The sequence below is a fragment of the Biomphalaria glabrata genome, chromosome 9 (genome assembly GCF_947242115.1).
Source record: "Biomphalaria glabrata chromosome 9, xgBioGlab47.1, whole genome shotgun sequence".
NCBI classification, from domain to species: domain Eukaryota; kingdom Metazoa; phylum Mollusca; class Gastropoda; family Planorbidae; genus Biomphalaria; species Biomphalaria glabrata.
In genome coordinates, this window is record NC_074719.1 from 35593481 (window position 1) to 35618712 (window position 25232).

At 31.1% G+C, this 25232-nt stretch overlaps 2 protein-coding genes across 7 annotated transcripts; one reads left to right on the forward strand and one right to left on the reverse strand.

Annotated features, from left to right (window-relative positions):
* The first annotated feature begins 1878 nt into the window (after positions 1-1878).
* On the forward strand, positions 1879-17759 carry LOC106050245 (ankyrin repeat domain-containing protein 45-like). Of its 6 annotated transcripts, none has more exons than XM_056041540.1 (9): positions 1879-2018; positions 3459-3720; positions 8658-8827; positions 10376-10543; positions 11185-11282; positions 12036-12174; positions 15301-15329; positions 15499-15563; positions 17122-17759. In XM_056041540.1, the coding sequence occupies exons 1-9, from the start codon at positions 2009-2011 to the stop codon at positions 17126-17128; spliced, it is 948 nt and encodes a 315-aa protein (XP_055897515.1). In that variant the 5' UTR covers positions 1879-2008; the 3' UTR covers positions 17129-17759. The 6 variants fall into 6 exon arrangements, with proteins under 6 accessions (XP_055897515.1, XP_055897517.1, XP_055897511.1 ...); XM_056041542.1 differs by having other exon boundaries at positions 1880-2018; positions 3497-3720; XM_056041536.1 differs by lacking the exon at positions 1879-2018 and adding an exon at positions 2033-2166.
* A 342-nt stretch (positions 17760-18101) lies between these two features.
* LOC106073550 (prostaglandin E synthase 2-like) lies at positions 18102-24949 on the reverse strand. The gene is made up of 6 exons (XM_056041535.1): positions 24502-24949; positions 23393-23611; positions 22042-22238; positions 19961-20173; positions 19449-19566; positions 18102-18832 (listed from the first exon to the last, which is right to left on the reverse strand). Exons 1-6 carry the CDS (start codon positions 24904-24906, stop codon positions 18680-18682), a joined length of 1305 nt encoding a protein of 434 aa, XP_055897510.1. The 5' UTR covers positions 24907-24949; the 3' UTR covers positions 18102-18679.
* Positions 24950-25232: the final 283 nt, after the last annotated feature.

The window sequence follows — 25232 nt, forward strand, 5'->3', positions numbered from 1 at the left end:
CCGCTTAGCCACTGCCCCCCCCCCTTTTTTTTTTTCCTTTTACTAATAGCCTATTTATGATGTCTGTAGAAGCATTAATTTAAACTTTGTTGTTTTTGTTGTTATTTTGTCATTTTTTTATTTATGACTAGACATATGTTACCCGCGACCCGCGGGTCTTTATTTGCGCATTACTGTCGATATAGTCACTGAGAGTGTTTTGTAAACAATTAAACGAAATAATAATGTAATAAGTAAAGCGAATGTGTCAATGTGAAAAAAGTGTGAATGAAGCTATCAAATCAAAATAGCTAATAGGCTTAAATCCATTTTTTAAAATTAAAACATTTGCTTTTGAATAATCTAGTGGATTGGATTTAGATGTATGTTAAACGTAGCTAATGATCCTTTCACGTTATTTCTCTTTCGCTACGAAAATAAAATTAGTTTTGCGAAAATGGTTTACCCGAAGTCGATACATTCTTATCTATTAAAAACGAAAAGAGCGATAGCTTTGTTAAATAAATGGGATTATAAAGTGAACAATTAAACGAAATAATTTTTAGTACGCTAGTCATGAATGAATATAGATCTAGGCCTATCTCAACTCGGCTTCGCAGCTTTCGTAAGCGAATGTAGCTTTAGAAAACCAAATTTGAATGTTTACATGATCAAAATATGAAATGAATGGACTTTAATTAATATGTTTATGTGTTAAAGTATAAGACTATCTGTGCGAAGAGAAGTTTTATCATCTTAGTGTTGAATTAGAGTTTTAGATCTAGGGATGGGATTATAAAGTAACAATAAAACGAAATAATTTTTAGTACGCGATTCATGAATGAATATAGATCTAGGCCTATCTCAACTCGGCTTCGCAGCTTTCGTAAGCGAATGTAGCTTTAGAAAACCAAATTTGAATGTTTACATGATCAAAATATGAAATGAATGGACTTTAATTAATATGTTTATGTGTTAAAGTATAAGACTATCTGTGCGAAGAGAAGTTTTATCATCTTAGTGTTGAATTAGAGTTTTAGATCTAGGGATGGGATTATAAAGTAACAATAAAACGAAATAATTTTTAGTACGCGATTCATGAATGAATATAGATCTAGGCCTTTAACTCGGCTTCGCAGCTTTCGTAAGCGAATGTAGCTTTAGAAAACCAAATTTGAATGTTTACATGATCAAAATATGAAATGAATGGACTTTAATTAATATGTTTATGTGTTAAAGTATAAGACTATCTGTGCGAAGAGAAGTTTTATCATCTTAGTGTTGAATTAGAGTTTTAGATCTAGGGATGGGATTATAAAGTAACAATAAAACGAAATAATTTTTAGTACGCGATTCATGAATGAATATAGATGTAGGCCTTTAACTCGGCTTCGCAGCTGTCGTAAACGAATGTAGCTTTAGAAAACCAAATTTGAATGTTTATTTGATCAAAATATGAAATGAATGGACTTTAATTAATATGTCTATGTGTTAAAGTATAAAACTATCTGTGCGAAGAGAAGTTTTATCATCTTAGAGTTGAATTAGAGTTTTAGATCTAGGGATGGGATTATAAAGTAAACAATTAAACGAATTAATATTTAGTACGCGATTCATTACTGAATTGTCTAATGAAAGAATGTTCGTCAGGAAATCTGTAGTCACAGATATCAGGAACTAATTAATGTAAAAAATGCTTTTGAAACACAAAATTGAAGGTTAATTTTATTATATAATGAAATCAATGGATCTTCTTTTGTCTTTTCATGTGTCAAAGTAAAAAACTATCTGCGCAAAGTGTATTTCTTAAAATTAGATCTAGGTCTAAATCCTTTCTATCTTTTCTCATGTCAACATTGTAGACATGGCCTAGATCCATAAAATACTATAGCTGTAATAGAGTCGGACAACTTTATTTTTTTTGAGGGTCTTACGTTTGTTTTAGGGCTACAATACATTCACTAAGGTCTAAGTTGGTACCCAAGGAACATTCCTGCCTAGTTTTATCAAGAGTGGTCAAGCGGTTTTGATGTCTATAAGTAACATACATACATACATACTCCTCACATTCTACTTTATAATATAGATATAGGCCTCATACAATGAGTAGTAATTACCAAAGTGCATATATAGGCCTAGTTCTAAATCTTAAACCCTCAGCGGCTGAGCTCAACACCTCAGTCTCAGGTACTAGATCTAGATCTTTTTCAAATTTGATCTAGCCGCCTACACATATTCTTTTTTTTTTTTTTTAAGGCTGTTTCTTCGTTCTATTGAACATATAGGTCTATATTTCTTAAAAGTGTCAATAAAAACAGTTTTATGCACAATCAGATTTTAAAGTAATACTGACTAATAGTAAAGTGTCCCCTTCAGACCTTGCGATCTATGGGGCAGATGATGTTAAGGTCATCTGTTTCTTTGGCCAACGGTTAATGAGCAGGGTGTTATGTGGCCAGCACAACGACCAACGTCCTTTACTTTCCACAACTAAAGTCAGGTACCCATTAGAGTTGGGTGGACCCATGGTCAGGGGCGCCCCTAAAAATCCTGAAATCCAAAATCCCAGTCTACACCGGGATTCGAACCCAGGACCTCTGGTTCGGAAGCCAAGCGCTTAACCATTCGACCACCGCGCCCCAATACTGACTAATAATTTAAATAATTTCTCCTATAGCCTGCAGATTATCTTAACCTATATAATTATAAAAAAATGTAGCCTACAAAATTGTAATTAATTGTCATCTGATAAACATCTAATATCTAATTGTATAGGACCTACCAATGTATAGACATCGGATATTGCAAGTTTGTATTATTAAATTGTTGCAATATTAAAGAGGCGATTCTTTTTTATTGAGTCTCGCAACCAATCAATTGAGACTAAAATAATGGACACTTTTGTTTATGGAGCAACGGGCTCATTCGAATAAATGAATAGCTCTTGATATTATTATTATTATTATAGAGACGGGTCTAGATCTAGATCTCAATCTTAGATTGTAATCTAGATAAATATACTGTATTTTTTATGTTAATTGCTCTACCTTTCATTACACTGTTACTTATCGATCTACATCTAGTATAGTATAAGTAAAGAACTGAGTTTCAGTTTGAGAATTGTGAATCACGACATTCATTGTCTTTAATAGACTTTATCATTCAAGTTTCAACATTGATGATTGTTGTATTTTCATAATTTTGTCACTTGGTGACTTAAGTTAACTTACTTAAAATTAGAACACATAGTTTGATGATTAGATCTAGTACTTAGAATCTACAGACTTAGGTTCGTGACTTAGATCTAGATCTAGCTAGTTTTGTAGTTATTGTCAGTTATCAATAGCCAATTAACTTATTAAGACAATTGTAAAGTCTACTAAAGTAGTAGATCTAGTCAACAGTAATTCAAGTAATTGTAATAGTTTAGTATTAAAATCTAGTAATACTCAGTATTAGTAATAGCATGGCTCATTTAGCTACTACAGGGTCAGTTAGCCATACTATCATATTAAAGGAAGAAGAGGAATTTTCTCCTTCCATGAGTCATGCTGAAACAGATGGTGAAACGCAGGAATTAGAAAATGATTCTTTCCACTCAAGAGCTGATCTACTAACAGAACAAACAGCAAAATTAAGTAGATCTATATCAATGGAAGAAAATGATCCATCTGAGACTGCTTTGGAAAGTAATATTGTAATGCAGTGCATCTATAAAAATAATTTGGAACGTTTGCAAGAGTAAGAATTGACTAGCTAAACTGATTATCAATCTAATATTCTGTTGTTTACTTTTTTTTTGCTAAATAGATTTAGATATAATTAGGGTTGCACCACAACTAAGATACTGTCTGATGTGGGTCTATCTCCCCCCCCCCCCTTATTATTATTTAATTGTTTATTAGTCCATTACATTGAGTTTAGAGATAGACATTAAGACAATATATGTTGACACTGTCTAGAGGTCACATCTTGAAATTATGAGGAAAGTGAGATTGCTTCCTTGGGGCCCTGGCTGGAGTGCATGACATGTACTACCTCTACTAGCATAAATTTTGTTACTCTTAACTATGAGTGTATAATTTATGTTATAGCCAGGAAATTTAAACCAGCGACTTAGCAGAATTTAGGTCATTGGTTAATATGCATGAATAGATGCTTGACGCGTAGGACGTAATCATATTGTTTTTTGAAGTAACGTCTGTACTATATAAGATAAGATAATTAGATAATAATGTTTCATTATACCGGTAGTGATCAATATTTAAAAAAAAAATAGTTAAACTAAACTAAAAAAAAACCAACTTTGAGAACTTTTGCTAATTTTTTTTATGGTTTGTTATTTGACCTAGCCCTAACTAATCTATATATCTGACTGTAAGCCTGCAGTTTATTATAATTCTTTTATCATTCTACAATAAAATCATTTAAACATCTTACATTTTGATATAATAACCATAATAATTTGCTGGAGTGTTAAGAAACATTTGATTTCCATATAACTAGTTGTTACGTCTTCATATTGGATGAGACTCTTTAGACATGAAAACGACAAATCACAGTTTATAAATACTTTAATCTTTATTAATACTGAAAACACTTTCTTGGTCATATTCCTCCATTTTGATTCCTTCCTCCTTTCAACACGCTATCGCACCATTTCACATTCACACTAAGATGCGCACGTAACACCCCCCCTGTTTAACAAGTTCGATGCACATCGAACGTCCAAAATACAAATCACTGAATATATTATCAGACTATTCCAAGTTAAAAAAATCGGTAACATATAAAACCATTATGTAATAACTAAACAAAATCAAACACAATGTCATGTTAATACCAATACAATCCCAACATGAAATAACAATTATATTCATCACAATAATAACTGTTATTATGAGCAATTGAAACCACTTCTGTTAACATTTATCTATAAGTAATCATATTTCTATCAATACAACTCCCCACTCATAATTGTATGCCTGTACAAAACACCATCATTCCAGTCGTAATCAAATAGTTAACAAACAAAGTCTATCTTGCTCCATGCATATTGTAACAACAATATTCAATTCATTACACATATATTTATTCATTGTAGAATAGAACAATAAATAATGTCCATCATTCCTACCTTTTCTAATCATATCTATATAATTCTAACATTATTGACATGCCATCCTTTCCGCTTCCCTCCTTTGCAATGATGTCCCATTGTGATTCCACTACCTAATGATCTAGCTGTACTGTTTTCTAGGTTGCTAATATCCCTCTCTTTTCTCGTATACGCCTCTTCACTATTGTACCTTGAATCCTTAATTCTAATTAACTGTTGACACTGTCTTCTAATATGCCCCCTTTTCCCACAATTAAAGCATAAGATGTATGGATTTGTACGTCTGTATGTGGGCTTATATCGCTTTCCCTGTACCACTGATTGCCTTACTTTACTTTGATTTGGACCCATTCCTATTGCATTGCTTTCTACCTTATCTGTTAATTCTTTCTTCTCGTGCTCTCTGCTACCCATGTCATCTGATGTATGAGATCTTATGTCTTCTTCCACATCCCCATTTCTACCTCGCGTAGACTTTATCCCATAATATTTCTTCCAATTCTCAATCTCCCTTACTGAACATATTTTCACCCCATGAATATTCCCAATAATTAAATCTATCTCACCCTGATCTACAACACAAGCTTCCACTGTCCCCTTAACATACGGTGTGTCTATACTAACTTTAGCAATCGGTAATTGTACAATATTCCCATTAAACATAACACACTTCCTAGATTCGCCTGTATATTCATGGTCTTCCACTAAATTCTTATTCACTCCAATAATAGTGCTCCCAGTATCCCTGATGGTCTTGGCTGCCTTGTTCCCTACGAATGTCTGAAAAATCTCCAATGTTCCAGTATCAGATGACAATGATAAGCCTTGCTCTATTCTACCTTTCTCCCAGTCCTTTCTTTCCTGTCTGTTTCCTTGATATCTTCCGTTGCGGCTATCATTTTGTCTTTCATATGTATCACTTCTATACTGTCTATCCTGTGTCTCCCTTGTTCTGTGAGAGTTATTCTGTGTCTCACATGTTCTGTTAAAGGCAACTATTTCTTCTATATCACTGCCTCTAGATAATTTCTTCTCGGGATGTGCCACTTTATAAGCCCTTATCAGTCTTACTATGTCTTCTATGGATTTCGGTTTCCTCTCCAACAGAAATATTTTTAATTCCTCCTGATACTCGTACATCACTTTGTCCAGCATGAGAAATGTTTTAAGACTGTCAAAGGTTTTTTCTACCTCAGCGGTTTCTATCCAGTTATCGAAATGGCTGCTCATTTTGTCCAAGAAGGTCTGCGGGTCATCCTCTGGTTCTATCTCACAATTAACAAACTGTTGGCGATAGAAAGCTTCTGTTTTCCCGAAAGTTCTAAGTAGTTGTTCTTTCACAATGCTGTAGTTACCCTGGCTCATACATATTTTTGAAGGCACCTCCGCTGTAAATGATCTCGACAATAAGAATGTCCATTTGTCTTCAGGGTACTCCAGTTCTCTCATTTCTATCTCGAACTTCTTCAAAAAAATGTCTATGTCCATTTTGTCTTCGTTGAATATCAAACCTTTATATTTTGCCAGTTTATTCCCTGTAGAGTCACTCTTTCTTTTATCATTCTCTTTTCCTTGGTCTGTTTTTAACTTTTTCTCTGCTGTCTCTTTTTCAAATGCTAATCTTTCTCTTTCAATGGCGACCAATTCATTTTTCTTTTCCCTTTCAATTGCTACTATCTCCTTATCCTTTTCTTTTTCTCTTTTGTCCTCCTTATCTAATCTCTCCTTTTCTTTTTCTCTTTCTCTTTTGTCCTCCTTATCTAATCTCTCCTTTTCTTTGTCTCTTTCCATCGCTAATCTCTCCTTTTCTTTGTCTCTTTCCATCGCTAATCTCTCCTTTTCTTTGTCTCTTTCCATCGCTAATCTCTCCTTTTCTTTTTCCCTTTCTCTTTTGTCCTCCTTATCTAATCTCTCCTTTTCTTTGTCTCTTTCCATCGCTAATCTCTCCCTCTCCATTAACCTTTCTTGTACGTATTTTCTTAGTTCTGCCCCTTCAAACTCCAACAACCTTCCCTCTTCCTTCAACGCTGCTACCTCAGCCTTGTCCGCCATAGTTGATTACTAATAATATCGAATCGAATGTTCTCCTGTCTCTAGATCTAGACTATACTATCTCTACTGTCTGCTGACAGGAGATCCCCTGTGAATAGAGGGATACGTGGGTTACCTTTGCGTTGGGCGCCACTTGTTACGTCTTCATATTGGATGAGACTCTTTAGACATGAAAACGACAAATCACAGTTTATAAATACTTTAATCTTTATTAATACTGAAAACACTTTCTTGGTCATATTCCTCCATTTTGATTCCTTCCTCCTTTCAACACGCTATCGCACCATTTCACATTCACACTAAGTTGCGCACGTAACACTAGTGTATGGTAGAATAGATCAACATGCTTGACTAACCATGCTGATGTGTTATTTTCTTGCCTGACCACTCAACATACAAGAAACACTATTGCATATAAATGCAATGGAAAAAAACAACATGTTATGGTCATGACCATCATCAAGCATACACACTGCATGTGTAGATCTATCTGATCAGGTTTTTAAAATAGGGAGGGTGTCTTAATTTTTTTTTTCTATATTTGTTTTCCCTAATACTCTTACATCTATATAAATGTAGCTCTAGACCTAGATCAACAATAGGTCTACACTTACAGAATACAATTTAATATACACTTCAGCACCATCTAAGGTTAAAGTTAAAAAAAAATTGAGTGTACTTGATGCTCCTGCTGTAAATAAAATATTGTTTACCATTAATGAATTAATCTAAACCACTAAATATTGACCTACAATGCTTCAGATACCCACTATAAACTAACAGTCACTATCAGTATCAAGCCCTATAGACACCAGGACCAGAAGCGGTGTGTGACCTTTAAAATATAAGCCTGATGACCAGCTGATAGTTTGAAATACACGAACACATACATCAACCCACTATACAACCTTATATAGACTACACTTAACCTTTGAGAGCTTAAAAGTAGTTTAATATACATTTTTATATTCTACATTGACCATCCCACACACACCCTTTACAGTTGGTGGTCTAATACATACACACACACTCCAATACTTTACCCAGATTAGTTTATCTTAGGCCTATCTGTTAATAAATGCTATTAAACTTTAATTCATCAATCAGTAATAGAGTTTAAAACAATAGTGAAAATACAAGTAAAAAAGAAAATTAATGTGAATATAGGTATGTTATTTAGTAATTTTGCTAAATGTTCAGTAACATGGGCTATTTACAAGACATGTAGATATCCAGCTTCAGATAGATATCATATTTTACTATCCGTCCAGCTGGATATTAAAAAAAAGTACTATCTGGTGCAACCCTAGATATAAAAATAAAAAACATTGTGCCCATGTTGTAATGTTTTGTTATGCGAAATGTACAATAGTAAGATTTGTCAAACTTCCAATAAAGATATAGATATATAGAAGTGCGTTTATAATATTGATGTGGTATTTTTCTTCTTGTTCTACATTATTCTGCACCTTTATTAAGCTTTTATGTATTGATAATTTTTTGATAGGTGTTTTCAAAATGAATTGGATCACCATAGAAAAGAGTTGCTTAGTTCACTAAATCAGAGAGATCTCTCTGGAAAATCACCACTTGATGTAGCAGCATGCCTAGGAAGATTTGAAATTATTCAATTTCTTATAAGCATTGGGGCAGAAGTTAACAGTACTAGCTCAAAAGGTATTCTTTTTAAAAATATTTATTGTATAAATAAACTTTTTTATTCCTCCTTGATTATTACATATATCAGTGATGATAACCATTTTTTTTTGCCTTGGGGCCATATATAATATATTTTCAACACATGTCACAGTCTGCATCACATCAAAAATTCGCCAAGTTAAAGAACTGCTACTTTACAGCATCAATCTGCTGCAATGTAGACAGAAGTTCTGATGGGCTAGATGTGGCCCACAGGCCTTAGTTTAGGCAAACTAAGTTTAGTTTATGGCAAGATCTGATCTAATCTACATAGCTGCAAATAGAGACCCTTGGAATCAAAAGACAACATTGAGTCAAAGACTCCAAGATTAGGCCTATAAACTGTTTTACTGATGGGAAAATGGCACCTTGTGATAATGAGCCTGTGCTCTCCACCTTTGAATTATGGCTCAAGATAAACAGAAAGACCATTGTTTCCTGCTTTGGCTCTACTTTTTCAACTCCTACATGGCTTTCATCATGTTCATGAAAAAAAAAATTTGACAAGTTTTCACTTCACACAAACTTTTGCTGTGACAATAAATTTTATTTTAAATTAGCTTCACTAATAATTGAATTATTTTTTTTACTTCCTATGGCCGCTTTTTTGTAGCTATTTTTATTTTCCATTCATTTAGATGTTATTTATTGACCTAGAGCTACATATTTAGGTTTGACCTTTTGTTGTATTACTGGTTAGCTCAGTTTGTTAAAGTGTCTTGCTGAAAATGTGAATGTTGTAGGTTGTAACTGCATACTGACCAATTATTTTCTCTCAATTTTTCAATAACCCGTTGGGCTATAAGTGAGGAAAAAAAAAAGATAAATTGTACCCCACCATCTGTTTCATAAATTAGAGAAAAAAAAAATAGAAAGCAGAAATATTGTAGAAAAAAAAATAGACATGGAGACTTCATATGAAAAGTAAAATTGAAAATGCAAGGAAACAAATTGCTATCTTATCTTCTTATTTTATATAATACTGACGCTACTTCAAAAAAGAAGATGATTATGTTCTACACGTCATGCATCTAGTCATGATGTATAATAATGTTTTGTTTGGTGTAATGCACAAATTGTAAGACAAATTTCCTTGTAAATAATAAAGATTATTATTATTATTATTACATCTGCCAAGCTCAGGCAATCCATTCCATGCTCTAATAGCACTAGCGAAGAAAAAGCATTTGTACAAATTGTCCTAGCATTTGTAACAATGAATGTGCCTTTACCTATTTTTCAACATTTGTGTGACATTTGTGATATTTATCATATATGAATATTAATTTGAATTTTTACAAAATTCTGAAAAATAAAATATGAATGTTTATTCTTCTTTATTATTTAAATGTATAGTAGGAATTGATTTTTTAAAATTATTTTATATTATTATAATTTTATAGGATCAGAGTAGAAGTTGCTTTATTCCATCTTCTGACAATAGCAAGCATTATTTTTTACTGAAACAAAGAAAATGCTCCTTTTTTAACAATTAACCTATTGATATGCTGAAAAAATATTCTCTAGGCTACACGTGTCTGCACTATGCTGCTGCATGGGGAAGAAAGTCTGTTTTGAAACTTTTAGTTGAGAAGGGAGGCAACTTTCATCTGAGAAATATATTTGAGGAAAGGCCCAGAGAAGTTGCAAACAGATATAACCAGAATGAATGTGTTTATTTTCTTGATTGGGCAGGTCTGTGGTTTATCTCTTATATTTCAGTACTGGTACTATGAAGCCTTATTATGTTAGTGCTTGATAATACCTTTTATTTAAGACTTTAGTTGTTCTTCAAACAAACTTTTGTTTTTGTGCCTTAGAAAACTGACATACCTTTTTAACCATACCACTATAGAAGTCACAACTTCATGGAGGGTGGAACCTGGACATGGATCTCAAAAATGGCTCTAATGATTTACCAATACATTTAGCAGTTGATGTAGATCGCTGAGAAAAGAATTACTAGCTTGTTGGCCAAACTGAGAAAATGTTATGTTGTGAATCTTATGACTTTCAGTGTCAAAGTAATTACAAATAACAATTCTAAGGTTTAAAACCCTATAGCTTCAAAAGATGCACCTGAATCTTCTGCACTTCTTAGCATTCAGAAAGGGCTAGGTGGTAAAGATTGTGGATTGAAATTAACTGTCCACATATTATGGTACCCCAGAAGACAGTTGGCTTTAGAAACTGATTATCTGAATAAACAAAAGACTGAAGAGTAATCCTGAAGGAAACATTCTTTTACTTTTTTTATAGAGGACCATAACATTACACACATGAACAACTATATTATTTTTTTAAAACAAATACATTTTTTATTGTATCGTTAACAGACGCTAAAGTGAAACTTGAAGATACTGTTTCAAAATCTCTTGAGATGGTAAACGAACAAGACAAAAATGCCACTGTCAAATTAACCAAGGAAGAAAAGGTCATGAACAATCTGAATAATGGTTAATTAATAATTATCTTACTTAGGTTTTCCAAATTTTTGGGTTAATTTCTATTAATGTAAGTGAAAATAGGTCTTGATAAGTAAGTCCACCCACTTTCTAAGGAGGGTTGAGGTGGGCTAGAGACTCCACTCAGTAAAATTTCAATTGCTGCAGAAGTAGTTATTTGTATTTTTCCTCCCTTCAGCTTTATAAAAAAAAAAACTAAATTGCTATCCCTTGTTTATTCTTGATTAATCAAATTTTTGTTATAGTCAATTTTTTCAACATACATGGGGTGGTTCAAAAATAGGTGGACAGTACTTGGAATAAACTCACTTAGATCCTCCCACACCATTTGGCATATTGGGTGGTAAGCTGTCTACAGAAGTCAGAGATTATTTCTATGTTCCATGCTTACTTTTTCCATAGCAATTGAGGTTTTATGTGGTGGAGTTTCTAGCCCCACCTCAACACTCCTCCTTTCTCATCCAGGCTTTGGACTGGCCATGGTTGAGTTGGATAGTGTTATACATCAGTCATTATTCAATTACAATTATGTATAAATCAAAATAAATGTTATTATTTACAGCCCACCCAATTTATATATAAACTTAGAAATAGTCTATTGATAAATTCTGGATGTAAATGTAATATTTTAAGACTATGAGGTGTAACACTTTTTTACCAAGTTTTTTTAAGAATAATTTTAAAAACTAAAAAAAAATCTATTTTCCTGTATTAATTTACAGTTTATTGTTATAAATACCTGCAAAGAGAAGCAGGAGTGGATGGACAAAAACAAAGAACCAAGTATACAAGACTATGAAATGCACCTGACTTCATTTTTAAATATTGTTCAACCAATTTTACAGAAAATAATTGAACAAGGTATTTGTTTCTTTTATATTTGTATGTTATCTCAAACAGTATATAAAAATATAGGATATTTAAAATTCAAGTCAAAAATACAATAGAGATGGGGGGTTTTCTGTTAAGAGGAAAATATCTCTGTATATTACTTATAGAAATTAAAACTGTTTGACCAATCGTGATAAAATTTGACATCATTGTTCCTTAGATCACAGCTGAGATCATAAAAGCAAAAAAAAAACAACATACAAATATAACTAAATTATTAAAAGTTAAATTCTAAAATAAATGGAACATTGATGTATAATATTTAAGACAAATGCATATTAAAAACTCTTGTCATTGCGTTGTAAAAGGTACAGGTTGACTGAATAAGTTAGGAAAGTCAATCTTCTTGTTCAGTTTAAATCTTATCTAATTAGCATGTATGCTATTTACCTTTATCTTGTGGATTACTCTGCACTTTTACTGTAAATAGAAATTAGAATTTTGCTAATTGTTCACAACTTATTCTCTTTTTTTTAGGAATGCAAAGAATATGAATTTATAAAATATTTTAATTAATGATTTTGTTTTATTAATTCAGGATTCTATAATAATAATAATAATCTTTATTGTCCGTAGGAAATTTGCCTTACATTTCGTGCATTACACGAAACAAAAAACATTATAACAAAAAAAACAGAAAAATGTACATTCACACCAGACTCACTCATAATTTACATGTGAAAAGTTTATATCAGATTGTTTCTATTTAATGATTTGATTGCCAGGGGAACAGAATTTAAGAGTTTTTGTATCTGTTTGTCTTTGCTATCGGTGTCTTGTATCTCTTTTGGGATGGTAAAATCACAAAATCCTGACCCAAAGGGTGATTTTTATTGCTAGAATCTTTTTAGCTTTTTTAAGGATGTTTATCTCAAACAGCTGCCCAAATGGGGTTTGTTTTTTGCCAATGACTTTACCAGCAGCATTTAGGATTCTATAAATTTTTTTTTTTTAATGCTCAGATTGCCGTACAGGCAGTGATATTGAAACTTAATTTTTTTGCTGATATAATCAGTAATAGTAGTAAAATTTAGTTTATTGTCTAGGATAATACCAAGATATTTAAAAGTTTGCACTATTTCAAATGTCTGTCAAGCTACAGAAACAATATCATTTTCCTTCTTTTCCCTATGAAAATCGATTATCATTTCTTTGTTGTTTTTTTACATTTAATAATAAAAAATTATCTTTACAGTATACCATTTTAGATTGTTGTATGGTGTTCTTTTTTATCATAGCTGCAGATTTGAAGCTCAGAAATCTTTAATATCTATTTTTATTTTTTTAAAAAGCAAAAGAATAAAATATATACAAAACATAAGGGACATGTTTAGTAGAACAACTAAAAATAGTGTAAAAAAAAAAAAAAAAAACTTTCCCATTGCAATTTGGTTTTGACAATTTTTTAATTTTTTTTTTTGGAGGTGGTGGTTTGGGGGGGGGGGGGGGGGGGGGAGGGAGTAAAATCATAAAATATAATGTATGAAACTATTTAGAATGAAGAAAAATGTTGTTTTTTTTTTCAAAGTAACTTTCATCACCAAAAGAACAACTAATCAACTAGACAACAAAATGCTTTTTTTTTTCTAAACTTGTGTTGCAAATTATTCCTGTTTCTTAACGACGTTTACATCTAATTTTATCCATTCACTTCTATGAAAACATTGTCAGGAATAAATTAAAGGCTGTGGGAAAGCTGTTACTCACACTGGTGTCTCAACTTACTCTCAACAGTCTAGCGGAAAAAGGATGAATTGTAAATGTCAAATTTTGGAATAGCCAAAGCTTACAAAAATCTTCTTACTGTTTTTCCTACAGGAGATAATTGTTAATATTAATAGGATTTTTCATAAGATTTCGCCTTATCTATTTTTGCTTTTAATAATAATAAAAGAAAAGGCGCATCTATTAATTAAAAAAAATAATTCTCCATCATGCTGATTGGTATTTTGAATAGTTTATATTGTAACGTTTCTAACTATCTAGGCTCTCTGCAAACTGCATCACATGACACCACCAACTTAAAGAGTTTGACAGCTCAAGGCTCCAAAATAATGTAACACTTTCATCATCATCATCATTCCTTTGAGTTCGTCATGAACATAGGGCCTCAGCAAAAACATGCCACTCTCTATGGTCTCTTGCTAGTTTTTTTTTATGGCTTCCAAATTCTTTCCAGTCCTCTCAGCTTCCTCTAGTATACTGTGTCGCCATGTTCTTTTTGGTCTTCCTCTATATCTTGTTCCCTGGGGGTTCCACTCTAAGGCCTGCCTAGCTCTGTTGTTGGTATCTTTTCTAAGGGTGTGACCAATCCATCTCCACTTCCTCTCTAAGATCTGCATCTCTATATTTTTCTGCCCACTCATCTGCCATAGTTTAGTGTTTTCTACTTTGTCATACCAGTGTCTTTTTAGGATATTTCTCAGGCATCTGTTGATGAAAGTCTTTAATTTTTTGTTGCTGCTTCAGTTGTTCTTCATTCTTTAGAGTTCAATAAATCACAGCAAATACTGTATAATTGGCAACAACGTAACACCGACTGTACAAAAGCTTCACGCTCCAACGTATCTTCCTAAACTTGCACTTGATTCTCTGTTCTGGACTGACTTCACCTAGACTTGTTCTTGACTCTAACTTTGACTTTTACTTGTGAAGTTGCAAGGTAATGTGAAGTGACTTGACTCTGAATTCACTACGCAGGTTCTTCCCAAACTGTCATGGCTGACAGTCGCAACTAATCACGGTTGACTGCTCAACTAGTGATGGCCTGGGGCGAATTGCGCTGGCTGTCTACACACACCACTACCCCCATTTGTGTCATCACCAGGTTTATTACAATATGATAGAATTATTTGCCCACTATATTTAAAAAACTTATTACAGTATAGATCATTCAATTTTTTTAACTTATTTAATCATGGCTGAGAAAAATAAAATTATTTTTAAATGATTGAGTTATAAAATAGTCAAAAACATCTTTTTTTTTCATTTTCTGACTTAAAGTATAATATTATTTATTATTATACTTTTTTCCGTGTTCTTTATTACTATTCTATCATTATTTTCTACTTGTTATTTCTGTTTTGTCTATTTTAGCTTCAGTCTCAATGAAAGATGCTTCACTTGTAAGTGTTCCTAGTGTTCCTGTAACTTTGTGACATAACAATCATTTTAGCTATTGGAAATATCTCTTGTAGAAATCTCTAACATCAGATATAACTTCTGGAAGATATATTAACCACTAAATTTCTTTGTAACATAAAAGAGAATTTATGATTAACCTTTCAATTACAGAGCAGACCCCTTTCCAGAGTCAAGTATCCATCTAGCAGTCATTCTCTAAATGGGCCTAAAGTCAGGTCAGCAAGCGTACCTAAAGAAACCAACCCTTACTTGGAATTTTGTTAACCAAACAAAGAATGATATTTTCTTTTCCTGATTGGCTTTTGTTTGACCTTTGTTGATTACATGCCCTTTTTCAGATACTTTGCTTTAGCTTACTTCTTGTGTGATTGTTTTTTATTGTTCTCTGTTGTCACTGCTATTTTTATGGTTGTTATTGTTTTTTTAATTCCATCTGAAGGATTTTCTTTAAAGTAACTTGACATATCTGTATAGTAAATGTTTTACAATAATATTGGTTTTGATTTTATATTTGTACATTTTCAATCTAGTTTTATTTTTTATTTTTATTTAGGTACCTAAACAACTAACCTTTTATATTTACCACAATATGTTTCATATGATTCTCTCAGTTTCTGTAACTACCTATAATATATATATATATTTTTTAATGTAATAAGTTTCTTCCTGAATAGACAGATTTAATAATATTTGGGGTTAGAAACAACCTAATATTTTTATTTAATGTTTTATTTGAAATCATCATGACAGTAGTTAAAAAAAATCTGATTTAGTTTAAACTCATCATATCAGTAGTTAAATTATTAGGTACTGGCCTTACAATGCATCATGTGTCAGATTGATGTAACATGTTTACATTTTTATGAGCTAAAAAACTCAAAGTTAAATTTTCAAACTCTGTTTAAGGAACATGGGTGCCTTCCTAATTCTTTTAACATCAAGCTTTTGTTAACATAATATTGTTTATTTTCAGTGATAAGAACAGCTTCCAGTTTATGTTCTTAACTAACAGTTGTATACTAAATTCTATAATGTTAGCCTTGCATCTTTTCTTAACTTTATTTGGCTATTTCAACAAAACTTCTAAAAACAAATAAATCTTATTTCACATTTTCAGTGCTAATAATGAGAGATTTTACCATGTGACTTAGAAAATCAGTAAAATAAATATTATAAATTTGAAACAAAACATCTTTAGTGAAATAAATATTATAAAACCTCAAGGGATAATTGCAATGATATTAAGCAATATGTGCATGTATTGAAAAGAGTGTGTTTCCTTTAATCTAATGCTTTTTATCTACTACTAGATCTAATATTATTTTATGGATTTGCAACTATCTTGCTTCAACATGAAAAAAAAAAATACTTGAGCTCAAAAAGTTTGTTTTTATAGCTACTGACTTCTGAATGTTGTCTTGTTCTGATTTGAAACACGTTTTGACTTTTTTTTCTATGTTGCATTTAAAAATAATTTAAACAAATGTCTTTCTTTATGTTGTTGTTTTTTTGTATGTATTTAGAACATTGTAATTAAATGAATCGCATCTTTATTAGTAAAATAGACATTTTCAATGTTAGGTGAAAGGCTTGATGAATACAGAAAATAAATATGAGCATTTTAATTTCTTTACAAATCTATAGCCACACAAGTCTACAGTTGTTTCACTAATGCTTATAATGAGATTTGTTTTAGAATAACATTCAAATCACAGCTTAAAGACAAAAAAAAATTAACACTATTTTACTATTTTTTACTTTTTTTTTCCACAGGGTCTGAAGAGCATGAGAAGTAGTACATGAATGTAGCAGTTCCGACTTGCCAGAGTTTCAATCAGAGTTCATGACTTACTGCTTTCTTGCAAATTTTTCATTTGGTATTGTGTTTAAAATCAATATTTACGTTAGTTAATCATCTTGCACATTAAAAATGGCATTAAAAGTATTGCTAAAGTAAATTTTAATGGCCTTAATTTAAAAGCAATGACTTCTTCTGTGATATTTCATATTTGTTTTTATAATTTTAATTCTAGTTAAAAAGGATGAAAGTACAACTGTTTGTCAAATATTGTAGATCTATAAAAACATGTATATATTTTTGTTAACATATATTGATTCAATACCTGAGTGATATGTGGTTTTGGTTTTTGACTAGCTTAAATTTTATAATATTTTTTTTTAAATACCAAGAAAAGACTCTATGAAAGTTGTAGGTTAGGTTTATCATCTCTCTATATTTAATTTCTTTTATCTACACCTGATTATTATAAACATCTGGGATTGACTTCGGTTATAAAGTTGAAAGTGATCAAATATAAATCATACTTATTTTTAGTCTATAAAAACTTTGACTAGATGTTTTATGAAAATATCAATTCAAGAAATAATAAACATTTTATTCTCATTTCTAAGTGATTGTTTAATTGTTTGGTATTTTTAAATTATTAGTTAGTATTTATTTTATCCATTTTTATATATAAAATGTAGTCTACTAACAGATTCAAAAATAATATTACTTATATCTACTTATTCAAATCAATATTTGTAACATTTGACAATAATGTTTAGTTTGGTTTGTGGTTTGTTTGTTTTTAAGGGGGAGAAGTCTTGTCATTCGTTCCATTCGTTGCTGAACTAAAATTTAGTTTTTGTAGACATGCCACAGGAAAATTAACTAAGTTGTACTGATTAAATATCCTTATAATTAATTAATTAAATATATAAATTGGCAAAAAAAAACAAAAACATGTTAATTTTACATCATATGTTCATTTTAAATCCAGTAAAGTTTGTTCACAAGAATATTTACATCATATTTATCATAAAACAAAATATTTTAAAACTAGACAGACAAATTAATACTTAAATAATTCATATTACATAAATATGATTATTTCATGGACCTGAAAAAATTGCAAAACTTATTTTTTGAGAACATAAATAATTTGAATTTATTTTCTTTAATATAACTGAAAAAAAAACAACTTTTTTTTTAAACAAAAAAGTTACAATAAATATTGATATGATTTGTATTGATTAAGAGTAATGAGTTATTACTATTTTTAGCTAATAGACTTGTTCTAGAGCTATTCATAAAACAATTGTGTAGGCATGTGGCTTTGCAAAATATATATATTTTTAAAAAACTAAGTCCGCAACACTAAATAAATTTGTGCATCTATTTCATCTTAACAACAATACAATTTCTACACAGACAGTAGCTTTAATAAATATCCAAGAAAACATTAAATAAAGAATGAATGATCATTAACATCTCTGAAAACAGCCCTAAAATAGCAGTGAAATAAAAGTTAGGCACTTGTAAAACAAATTAATTAGAAGTTAATCTATTTAATGTTTTTGCACCTTGATGATTCTGTATGGCTTCTTTCATCCGTCTATACCAAGGCCCAATCTTTGTGTTTTGTAAAACATCTTGAAAAGCTATGCAGCCTTCAATAGAGCTCAAGACACCAAACACTGACTGATTACAAGGAAAGCAAAAGAATATCTTGTTAATTTATCTTTCTATTTGAACTGTAACACTGAATTCTTTTTTAAACATATGTTTAAGGAAAATAAGATAACCACATGTTGATTTAAAGGAAACTTAATAAAACAAAGATTTTAAAGGAAAAAAAAGTCATTAATCAAGCTAAATAAAAATTGTAAAGGCTAAATAATAACGTGAGTTTGTAGGCGACCCTTGTAAGTCAAGTTCTGCTCATACATTATGCTACATAAGCTCATATAAATATTTTTAGATAATTTAGATCCAATAAAACTATTTTAAAAAAATCAATAAAGTGTGTTTTAAAATTTTCTCTTTGAAAAAAGTCTAGAATTCAGTCTTAGTTTCAATCAAATTAGTAACACATCAAGGATAGGGTCACTGATATCAAAATCATATGATTCATTAGAATTTTATAAATTAGTTGAAATGGGAAAGGGGTACAATATTGAGAAGTTATTATTTAAATAATTATAATATTGCTAACAATTTTTTTAGCCATTTCAACACATCTAGAAAGTGATACAAATAGCAATAAAGTTTTACGGGAGAAAATGTTTTAGATATACAACTCAACATGTCAACTTACCAGATCTGCTAAATTTGGCTTGTCCCCTCCCATGAATAACCTGCTTTTACCCACAGCTTTCACCCATTCGTTACATGCCTCATAGAGAGATATGCGGACATCATCATTCAATTTGTACCTGAAGTAGAGTTGAATGGCTAAGTTTATACAAATTGTCTAGTGAAACAGTAATTCCTAATTTAAAAAGATCTGAGAAAGATACTTCCACCTTCTTTGAATGATAATCTATTTCAAACTAAGTGACTTCACCTTTCACTATAACATAGGTGAATAGCTAGGTAAACATAGAAACAAGTATAAACCAAGAAATAGAAAATCAACTAAATATAAACACAAAATGGGTCAAAACAGGAAATAATGAACACATGAATAAAAACCAAAATACTTAAGAATTACCCATAATAGCCAAAAATTAAAGATGACTAAAAGATAAATTACAAAAATGCTAAAACAACTTACATTTAAGATTTGACTAAAATAAAACTTATTCTTAAACTACAGCTAAAACTTACTTTTGTTTGAGAATTTTTCCCATGACATACATAACACTTGCACCCACATAGATAACAACATAACGTTCCAAGGTAGTGAAATTCTGCTCCCATTCTCCCACTTCTGAGAAATAGTTAAAAGCTTGAAGTGCTTCTCCCACAGTCCTGTAGGCATTAGGAGACAGCATATGCACCAGATGATCATCTGCCCACTGGCGCCATTGTCTTTCTTCACTGAAACAAAATTATTGACAACTTTCTAAATATTTAAGAAAAGTCAAGTTGTGGTTCAATGATAAATATAAAACAATGTGATCACTTTCTTGCCCACAAAAATATAAAAAAAAAAAACTGTGCCAAAAGGTGCAAATTTTATTATGTTTAAACATCTTACAGTTAATGAGGGTATTTCAAGTTGCAAAACAATGGTGACCAAACAGTGTAATCTTCCATAATGAAATGTTAGGTGCTCATTAGAACTGGTTGGGGGTCATGGCAAATGGTTCACAGATAACTGCTTCAAATAAAAGCCTTTCCCAACAGATTGTTCACCAGGTAATTAAGTAAAGTTCCCCCTTTAGACCTTGACCTATAGGGCAGATGATGTAAAGGTCATCTGTTTCTGTGACCCATGGTTTATGATGTTATTTGTTCCCAACTACTGTCAGATTTGGGTGGACTCAGAGGCGCCCTAAAGATCCAGAAATTAAAAATTCCAGTCTTCACCAGGATTTGAATCTGGGACCCCTGGTTCAGAAGCCAAGTAATTTACCACTCAGCCACCACAACTCCCAACAGGTAATTCATTCATCCACAAATGGTTCAATGAAATGTGATTCACTGAACTAGATTCACAACAAGTAGCTCCCATCATAAATGGTTCTTCAAGATTCAGTTCACAAAAGCAGGATAACTTCCCTGTTAACATATGTATCTCTTATTAAAATCAATATTGACAGTAACAGATTTTGTTAATGTCCTACTAGCATATTACATTAATTTGCATTGAACATACATACAGTGGACATTAAACATACATACTGGGGAAAATCATTAAACATACATACTGGGGACAATCATTAGACATACATACTGGGGACAATCATTAGACATACATACTAAGGACAATCATTAGACATACATACTGGGGACATTAACATACATACTGGGGAAAATCATTAAACATACATACTAGGGACAATCATTAGACATACATACTGGGGACAATCATTAGACATATATAATGGGGACAATCATTAGACATACATACTGGGGACAATCATTAGATATACGTACTGAGAACAATCATTAGACATTCAAACTTATTTTGAGACCCAATTGTTGAAAGAACCATTGTTGTTGAACCAGTTGTCAGTGACTCATTAGTCATGTCATATAATATCTACACACTCTATGGTTATCTCTGAAAGAAGGGCAAGAAAATGCCTCTATTGTATGTTACGGTTGTTTCCTAAATGTCTTCACCTATTATGACTTTCTCCACCTACTGATTTTTTAGATTGGAAGGGAAGGAACCCTGATTCTTTATAACACCGAATTACAATTATCAATAATTAGCATATATATATAATACAAATTATTTATAAATAGATCAAATTGTGTAAATTTATTTTACAAAAGCATGACCTCCGTCCACTACTACCCTTTGAAAAAAAAATAATTTTTATTTCGAGTCATATAGTAAAGCACATTTGTTCATTTTGTTATTTTTGTGAAATGAGCAAGGTATTTCTACTCTTTTTTATCTGCATTCCATAATGCCATTTGTGGGTCTATTAAATAAAGCTTAACTTCAATAAATCAGTTAAATAGGCTAAATTAGCTGAGAAATCTTTTTTTTTTTCAATATTCAATAAAAACCAAAGACACATCAACAATAAATTTTAAAAAAGCTTAAAAGACCTTTGCACTGCTTAACCATTTCAGTTCTGTGTGGCAAAGTAGAAAGTCATGGTCAGATCCAAGCTCGTGTCAAGTAAAATAAAAAATTCACAACTGGCCACCTACACTTGTAAATAATTTAAAACTTAAAGAATGATAGAAAAACTGTCAAAAATTATACAAATGTCTAAAGGCCTTACATTCTTTCTTCTTGAGTCTTAGAGTCTTGAGTGATTGGGAACATGATGAAATATTTATTCAGGAAATTGTATTTTATCTTTCTTCCTTCTTTCTCTGTTAGACATGGATAGTAGGAGTTCAACTGAGTGATACTTGCTTTAGGATCTTGGCGATAAGACTCCAGGACACTGATAATAACAGAGCTATCTTTCAGTCGCTGTTAGAGACAAAGCAAAGATATCTGCATCACTTTTTCAGATTAGTGGATGAGCATACAGAAAAAGAAATAAAATGAAAAAATTTAATTTTAAAAAATGTACATGATGGTGAAACAATCATTTAGCATACTGTTATGATGTTATTTTAAAGAGATAGACTTGTGTTGTATTTTCTCCAAATCATCTGACATGTGGACTCAGAGGTGTCGTTGATAATGTCAAACACTAAAAAGGTACAATAAAATGACAGAGAGTAGATTTACTATAATTTTCTTGAGTTTAATTGGAACCTTCAAACTCAAACTTGAAACAATAAATATAGATACAGTAAATATAATTCAGATACAGGATACTATAATATAATATTAATGAAGATCAAAATCTAGCCAACTTCGTACCTTAACTAGCGACAATTAGCTCTAACTCTCTAAGTCCTCTCCAACTGATAGAGAAAAACTCCAACTACCTCCTCAAACAATCTCATCCCAACAAATCTCTAGATTCTTCTTTCCACACCCACTCTATTTTAACTTTCACCCTTCTTTTTGAGTTTTTGTGACCTCAGATAACTCATATACATTGACTCTGCACCAATGATCATCTGATCATACATCACATTCTTGTGACTAGCCTTGACCTTGTGTTCCACATTGACAATACATGTATAGATCTATATCTGCTTGCTGCATTTTGTGTAATATTTCTGAGGCTTAAATCAGACAACATTCAATAAGTCTAATTTATGTCATATATTATACTATTAGCTATCAAATGCCATATTGACACATTCATTTCTCTTATCAATGAAAATTAAAAGCATCCACAAAAGGCAATTGATAGAAAGATTTTTTTACTTTAAAAGTTAACAGTTATAGCTTAGCAACCTGCAATTACTTCTGCTTTTCTTACATTGTTTTTCATCTTAATTTAATGCTTGGTTTTACAGGTAAATTTTAAAGCCAAATAAATGTTATTTATTCATAGACATACTAGACTTAGATACTATAGATTTGCTAATCTAGATCTATATACTAGTATCAGATCTAGAAATATTTTTGTTAAATCAAATATAATTTATAAACAGAATGACATTTATTATAAAGATGATAGGGTCTATCCATGCTCTAAAAATAAAGTATGTAGCAACAATTACCACTTCTTGTTTGTTTTCTGCATTAGCACCCACAACAAGGACTGGGACTTTTTGATAATCACTCCATTTCAACTGTTTCTTTGTAACTGAATTCACCTCAATCACATCATATGAGAAGCCAAAATAGTCCAAGGCTGCTCTTACTTTACAGCAGAATGGACAGGTTTGATACTGATACAAAGTTAACTTGAGCCCTGAGGTATCTGTTGGAATCACTACCTGTTTAAAATAGATATATACATAAGATAATTAACCAAGTACTGGTATTTTATTTCCACATATTACTTTTTAATTTGTTCCCCCGGAGGCTCCAGAGACACAAATAATGAGATCTATATATAGGCCAAAACAAAATAATATATAGACATAATCATAAAAATAATCTAGAGTTTTAGTCACTGATTTACATGCATGACATGAAATGTGGGTAGTAGCCTGACGTAATTATCTACTTTGAAGTAAATAGTAAAGTCAATCTAATTCTGACATAAGAACAACTTTGAACCTGAACAGTGATAGTCTGATAGAACTAGCTAGATCTAGACTAGTTATAACTAGATCCAGTGCTTTTTTTGTGACAGTAAGCACCAATATGACATACCAGCACCTTTTTCTATAGGGGGATAAAATTATTACAGTTTTTCTTGTATTTTAATGTTTATTATTAATTTATTAGTAGTTAAAAGATAGGCAATCCATCATTGAGTACCAGCACCTATTTTTTTTACAAAAAAAAGCACTGACTCTAAATCTATATATATAATAATATCTAGCTTATTCTAGTTGATTATTATATATATATATATTTGAAGTTGATTATACTTGATATGATATATATATTGTGATAGTATGAAAGATACTTAAAACTTAAGTAATAATGAGCAATGATATTTATTATAATTCATAATGACTATACATACAGTATGAGTATATTTAAATATTTAATATTATAGTCAATATATTTAGTATGATTTTAAAAAAGTATGACTTTGACTTGAGTTTACTAATTAATACTATCATATTTACTAGACTATGAGTCGTATGAATAATGATTATTTATGATATGACTCAGTTTGAATCAATGAATGTCAAAAACTGAAAAAGCCTACCTGCCGAGATGGTTTACAATAAGGTTTCTCTGATTCCTGAGCAAATATCTTAAAGCCATCCCAAAATAATTTAAATAGTCCAAAGCATGTTACAGTTGCAGCTGCTACGGCTACGATACCTATTTTTGAAGATTTTTCGCTATGGTCATAGTCATAGTCATGATAGTGACGGTCATGTTGATTATAATGAAGCTGATCGTGATGATCGCTCCTGCTCCTTCCATAGAAAGAGGATGCATTTAATCTATGAACCCATAGCTGATTCTGTGTGGAAATAAAGCGGCTTTGACGGCGTGAAATATTTAATTTATAATTCACTAAATTTATTGAAAAATGTCTTCGGCGAATTGAGTTTACAACTGTCAACAATAAAGTCTTTTCACTCATGAGCAAGGGCGCAGCCATTTTATTTATTTACAACACTTTTCTAGACTTTTTCAATAGAGAAAGGATAACCTCCCACATACCTACATAAGTATGGCCTGATTAAATTATAATCTATATAAAAGACATCTATTCAGTTTTATTTTAATCATTCGTAAAAGTATCTATAAAATGTTTGCAACTCAAATCAAAGCAGCATTTTTTCTCATATTTGAGCTTTTAAATTAATTGGCGATGAACAACAATAAACTGAATAAAGCAAAAAAAAAAAAGATCATTGTTATGTTCCCAATGCTGTTCCCCTGTTTGAGAAGACTTGTATCTCTTTAAAATACGCAATGTATTTT

Excerpts from the sequence above, each read along its gene's own strand:
- LOC106073550 (XM_056041535.1), bottom strand. The coding sequence starts at position 24,906 with ATGGCTGCGCCCTTGCTCATGAGTGAAAAGACTTTATTGTTGACAGTT. Across the intron at positions 23,612-24,501 it reads ATTGTAAACCATCTCGGCAG|GTAGTGATTCCAACAGATAC; the intron begins GTAGGCTTTTTC and ends TATTTTAAACAG. Across the intron at positions 20,174-22,041 it reads AAGACTCAAGAAGAAAGAAT|TGAAGAAAGACAATGGCGCC; the intron begins GTAAGGCCTTTA and ends ATTTTGTTTCAG.
- LOC106050245 (XM_056041536.1), top strand. The coding sequence starts at position 2,082 with ATGAGTAGTAATTACCAAAGTGCATATATAGGCCTAGTTCTAAATCTT. Across the intron at positions 3,721-8,657 it reads AATTTGGAACGTTTGCAAGA|GTGTTTTCAAAATGAATTGG; the intron begins GTAAGAATTGAC and ends ATTTTTTGATAG. Across the intron at positions 8,828-10,375 it reads TAACAGTACTAGCTCAAAAG|GCTACACGTGTCTGCACTAT; the intron begins GTATTCTTTTTA and ends AATATTCTCTAG.